This window comes from Setaria italica, chromosome VI (assembly GCF_000263155.2).
Source record: "Setaria italica strain Yugu1 chromosome VI, Setaria_italica_v2.0, whole genome shotgun sequence".
NCBI classification, from domain to species: domain Eukaryota; kingdom Viridiplantae; phylum Streptophyta; class Magnoliopsida; order Poales; family Poaceae; genus Setaria; species Setaria italica.
This window is the reverse complement of record NC_028455.1, coordinates 10,607,293-10,613,292: the sequence shown is the minus strand read 5'-3', so window position 1 is coordinate 10,613,292 and position 6,000 is coordinate 10,607,293. Positions and strand designations below refer to the sequence as shown.

The window sequence follows — 6,000 nt, the reverse complement described above, 5'->3', positions numbered from 1 at the left end:
CTTCGACACCACCGCCTTCTTCACCGACTCGACGTCTACCGCCAGCTCAGCATCCGCCGGATGTACTTTGACTGAGCAACTTCTTCACCCAAGGATCATCACACTGCTTGCCCAGAAGTTCGGCAATCTCTCTCTTAGAGTGGGTCCCACACATCCTCGTGGTGACTCGCCCACCTGCACCTACCCTCTAATCTAATTGCAGGCCTCAATCGCATCAACAATGCCATTGCTAATTGCATCAACCTCTTCGCGCCCTGGAAGGTCAGTGTAGGGCTCTCCCCGCGCCCCTTTTGGCATCAAGAACTCAGCTGCCGTGTTTTCCAAAAAAACTCGTGCAGTCTTTCCAGATCTCATCTGACGACCCACCCGAACCCACCCAGTTGCTATACTGCGGCAAGTTCCAGGTCCCTCGCTTCACCCTAACCCCAAACCCATATGACAAGGGTGATGATGAAAGCTTTACACCACGAGATCAGGAAGTCTTCACTGTCTCCGCTAGCGAACCTCCTCACAATGGTGAAACTTCCTCCTAGGAGGAAGGGCGCAATGAGAGGAACAAGGACCGCGGCAGGCGTTGCCAATAGGAATGAGCTGAGCACGTTTGTCAACTGTCCGCCACCCCTGCAATGCTCGGCGTACCACCCATCCCACCGGCACCCAATGGCATCGTCAATGGTGGCCAGGACAACGCTGGAGGTCGATGCAAGCATCCCTTACACGCCCATAATCTGCAGGACGATCATGAAGTCTTCACCACAGCCCAGGCCAACTTGGGGGCTGCTTTGCCGACTTGGAAAATCTTCTAGACTTGGAGCAACTACAGTGGATTTTGGGCGTGCATCCGTGTCACCAACGCCCAGATCGAGGAAAGGGCCCAGGCCCTAGAATGATCATGAAGGTGGTCATCACACTCCAGATCTACATATACCCGGCACTCCCGAAGCCGATCTACCTAGAGTAGATCTGATCGTACCTAAGCTGATCACAGCTTCCGTAGGGGAGGCTGGCTGGGACCCATTCAAGAGGAGGAGGTGGACCAATCCCAAAGCAATGACAACCACCCCGACGATGACGATCGCTGACTAGATAACCACCACCACGACAACCATCATTGTGACGGACGAGGAGACAGCGAACGCCATGGCTGGCCTAGTCGGCAACTTGACCGTGATCTCCGCGACCATCTCCACGACCGCTGCGGCCTCCGTGGTGAACTCAACAACAGTCACCAGGAGTGGGATGAAGCGGAGCTCCACCGATGTGCCCAGTATGACCACGACTTCAGCGCTCCAAGGGTCAACAACCAGCCAAACTGTGACATGGAGCTGGAGGCCTGCAACCGCTGGGAGGAGGAACTACGCCGCCGTGATGATTACGACCATCACTACGGTGCTCGTAGCGATGCCTACAATCCACCCGAGCATTACAACGGCGTACACCCTAGGCCCCAATGGTACAATACCGCCTCATGGAAGACGATGACATGGACATCGACGGGTTTGCCGCGTTCACCCCCCGCCTCAGGGCTATCCAGTGGCCATCCACTTTCAAGCAGCCATCAACGAGAAGTACGATGCTCTCTTCGACCCGATGATCTAGCTGAAAACATACTGCACTGTGGTCAAGGCCACAAACAGCACCTATGACCAGATGGCCACCTACTTCCCGATGGTGATGGGAAGTGCACCTCTCCTATGGTTTGAAAACGTCCCATGAGGCTGCATCAACACATGGGGCTAGCTCTCCATAGCCTTCACCCAGAACTACCAGGCTACTTACACCCGATCCGGAAACACAGGAAACCTCGGCCAAGTTCGCTAGCGGAAGAACGAAACTCTCCACGAGTACGTAAATTGTTTTATCGACAACTGCAACAGGCTGGCCAGCGTTGAACATCGTGATGCCATCTGATACTTCCACACCAACCTGAAGAACCATTTGATGTTCCTCACCATGTTCTAGACCGCTCCCAAGATAGTCGAACACATGATGCAGATCATCAACCTTCACACCGACACGGATGAGGCTGAGCACGTCCAATTCTAGGATGGAAAGAACCACCACAACGATGACAACGAACCACCGACCCATCAAGACCACTAGCACCAGCCTTGGTCGGAGCCCTCCTAACCCAAAAGAAGGCCTCTAAGGTCCTTGCCGCCGAAGCCGACCCTGTGAGGCAAACAACTTTCCTCTAGGAGAAGTTTGATGATACGTTGAACACCCCGAGCCCCTTCCACGAGGATGCATGCCACAATCTTTAGGACTGCACGGTCCTTAAGAAAGAGATCGGTGCCCTAGTGGAATACAAGAAGCCTCACCGGAACGACTACCACAAGGAAGGCAACTGCCCATACAATCGCCACCGCGATGACTGTGACGACCAATGCAAAGAAGAGCACCATGAACAACGCAACCCCAATGCCAACTAGGATGCTGGCAACAACAACGGTGAGTTCCAGCACACCGAGTGGGAGGTGAACATCAACATCGGTGGCCCCAAAACTTTCCACAGCAAACACAAGCACAAGCACAATTTCAAAGGTAGGAAGTGCACTTCGTCTCTATCATACCAGTCCAGTATCTGCAATGGTCGGAGATGCCAATAACCTTCTTAAGGGAGGAACACTGGTTGCACCTCCTGGACCCCGGGTCTTACCTGCTAGTGATGTGCCCCACTATAGACAGAGTCTTCCTCTCCGAGGTGTTGATCGATGGTGGCAACAGCCTCAACATTATATTCACCGAGAACCTGAAGCGCATGGCCTTCAACTTCGAGTGGCTTCTTCCCTATGAAGACCCATTATACGGCATAGTACCTGGCAAAGGATCCTATCCTATCAGGAGAGTCATCCTGCTGGTCACGTTCAGCACCCCAGACAACTACCGCACCGAGCACCTCACCTTCAACGTTGCCAACTTCAAGACGTCCTACCATGCCATCTTTGGTAGACCAATGCTGGCGAGGTTCATGGTTTTCCCAAACCATACCAACCTCATCCTCAAGATGCCAGCTCCAAACAATGTCCTCTCCATCTTCGGTGATGTTGAAACATCCTACAAGTGTGACACGAAAGCCGTGTAGCTCGTTGAGACCTTGGAATACTCGGCCAACACAACCATGTTGCTCACCGAGTCCAAGAAGGTGGACCAGAGTCAACTGATGATCCTAGAGGCGGACCCAAGACCCACGACACTGCAGCTCGAACCACAAGTGAGGAAGATCAAGCATGACCTGGAAGACCCCTCCAAGATGGCCCTCTTCGGGTCCAGCCTCACCTTCAAATAGGAAGACACGATCACCAGTTTCCTCCAAGACAACTCGGACATATTCACGTGGAAACCATCTGATACGCCCGGTGTCCCATGGGAGCTGGTGAGCACTCCTTGGAGTTGAGCAAGACAACAAGGCCAGTCTAGCAGAAGCTTCACTGTTTCACTCAAGATCACAAGGAGGCTATTAGTTTAGAAATAAAAAGAGCTCTTAGCTGCCAGTTTCATCCATGAATGTAGGTACCCCGACTTATTAGCAAATCTAGTCCTTATAAAGAAGAAAACTGGTGAATGGAGAATGTGCATTGACTACATTGATCTCAACAGGCACTGCCCTAAAGACCCCTTCCCTCTTCCTCGCATCAACCAAGTCGTGGACTCTACTGCAAGCTGCACCCTGCTGGGCTTCCTTGATTGCTACTCAAGCTATCACCAGATTGCCTTCAACCCTACCGACCAAGATAGGACTGTGTTCATAACGCCCTACGGCGTCTACTGCTACAACACCATGACCTTCGGGTTAAAAAATGCCAGCGCCACCTACCAAAAGGCAATCCTAGGTTGCCTCACAAAACAACTCAGAAAAAAACATAGAGGCCTACATCGACGTCATAGTTGTCAACACCAAAGACATAGAAAACTTCATCGCCGACCATGCCCAAACCTTCAACAGCCTCCGGGCTTATCGCTGGAACCTCAACCCAAGCAAATGCATCTTCGGCATCCCATATGGAAAGCTGCTGGGCTTCATGGTCAGCCAACATGGCATCAACGCTAAACCTGTCAAGGTGGATGCCATCAGAAACATGGTGCAGCTAGCCAGCAAGAGAGACGTCATGAAGCTTATAGGCATGATAGCAGCCCGTAGCCGCTTCATTAGCAAGCTCGGCAAAAAGGGACTTCCCTTACTCAAACTACTCAAGAAGGCAGACAAGTTTTAGTGGGATGGCGAGGCCCACAAGGCCCTCGATGAACTCAAAACATTCCTCTCCACCCCTCCCGTCATGACGGCTCCGGCCGACTAAGAAATGCTGCAGCTATACATATCCGCAATTGCACACGTTGTGAGCATGGTGCTAGTTGTAGAACATGAGGAACCTAGCCACGCCCACATGGTACAAAGGCTGGTATATTATGTTAGCAAGGTCTTGAGCGACTCCAAGGTCCGCTACACACAGGTCCAGAATATGCTCTACGCAATCCTGATGACCTCTTGTAAGCTGTGTCATTGCTTCCAAGTGCACAAGATCCAAGTGGTTTCCTTCTACCCAATCGATGAAATCCAGCACAACAAGGATGTCCACGACCGAGTCGTCAAATGGTCTGTGGAGCTTGGTGCATTCAACATCGTCTTTTGCCCATGTCATGCGATCAAGTCCCAGATCTTGACCGACTTCATTACTGAATGGACTAAGATCCAAGAGCCTCCCTCCTTGGAGAGGCTGGAACACTGGATGATGTAATTCGACAGCGCACTCAACCTCGAAGGAGCGGGCGCGGGGTTCCGTTCATATCCTCGAAAGGTGAGCAGCTCAAGTACATCCTCCAAATCCACTACAAGGCTACCAACAACAGCACTGAGTACAAACCCCTCATACACGGGCTCCACATCGCCGCTTCTCTCGGCATTAAGCGCATCCTCACATTTGGCAACTCCAAGGTTGTCATCAAGCAGGTCAACAAGACTTGGGAGTGCACCAAGGAAACCATGGACGCCCACTGCACCGAGGTGCACAAACACAGGTCTTACTTCGATGGTCTCAAGTTCCATCATGTCCCTTGGGAACAGAATGTCGTCGTTGACATCCTATCCAAGCTCAGCTCAAAATGCGCCCAGGTCCCAGTCAGCGTGTTCGTCTAGTAAATATTGTAGTTTTGCCGTACGTTAGATCAGATATGGCATAGCACACAATGACATAGGATGTATACTAGTTCGGGCAATGAGCCCTACGTCTAGTTGGGGTCAGTCGGTCGACTATATTCCTTGGTCCCTGTTCATCTCGTCTGGCCACTCCGTTGTGGCGGGTAGGTTGTGGCAGCACAGTGTGGGGGTGTGTGCAGGGCGTGGTGTGGTATGGTTTCTCATATGATAGTTGACCTGGGCGATTCCTCTTTTTCATTCCACCTGCTCCCAGGGCCCTCACCGAGCGAGCGTCTCCAGTCGATTATCCCAGTCAGCCCCGGCCATGCCGGTCAGAGGGGGTGGTTGGTACGTCGCTTCCCCAGCTGAGGGAACTCGGTTGGGGTCAGACTATGGTCCCACCCCCAACTAGACCCTTCTGGTCATGGTGCTGACCAGGCCTCCTAGTCAGAGGATCTTGACCTCGGCCTGCATTGCGTATCTGGGCCGGCTCGGATACGCGTCATCGTTGTACCCCTTGTTGGGCCAAGCACTACAGGGGGAAGGTGCTTTTTTGAAGCCGTGAAGGGGCTGTTGCGTTTGATCGGCAGGTTGCTGCTCTTTTTAGCTTAATGAAGGCTTTCATCGTTATATGTTTCATGTTCCCATTGCGCCATGGAGGCAGATAGTTGTTGGGACTCTTGGCTTTCTCCCCTTTGTCTACCGCGTCACGTAGGGTAGTGGAGTAGGATCGTGCATCTAGCCCCCGAGCAGGTACAGGCGCCCAACCCTCGAGGGGATGACTGGCAGAGGCCACAGAGGCGCACCAGGTCGATTCAGGCGCCCAGCCCCTGAGGAGGTCTGGCGTGGGCCACGGAGGTGCGCTG

At 52.8% G+C, this 6,000-nt stretch overlaps 1 protein-coding gene across 1 annotated transcript; it reads left to right on the top strand.

The window, feature by feature from the left end:
* Nucleotides 1-2,599: 2,599 nt before the first annotated feature.
* LOC101753166 lies at nucleotides 2,600-3,085 on the top strand. Its single transcript, XM_004974488.1, has one exon. It carries the CDS (start codon nucleotides 2,600-2,602, stop codon nucleotides 3,083-3,085), a length of 486 nt encoding a protein of 161 aa, XP_004974545.1.
* Nucleotides 3,086-6,000: the final 2,915 nt, after the last annotated feature.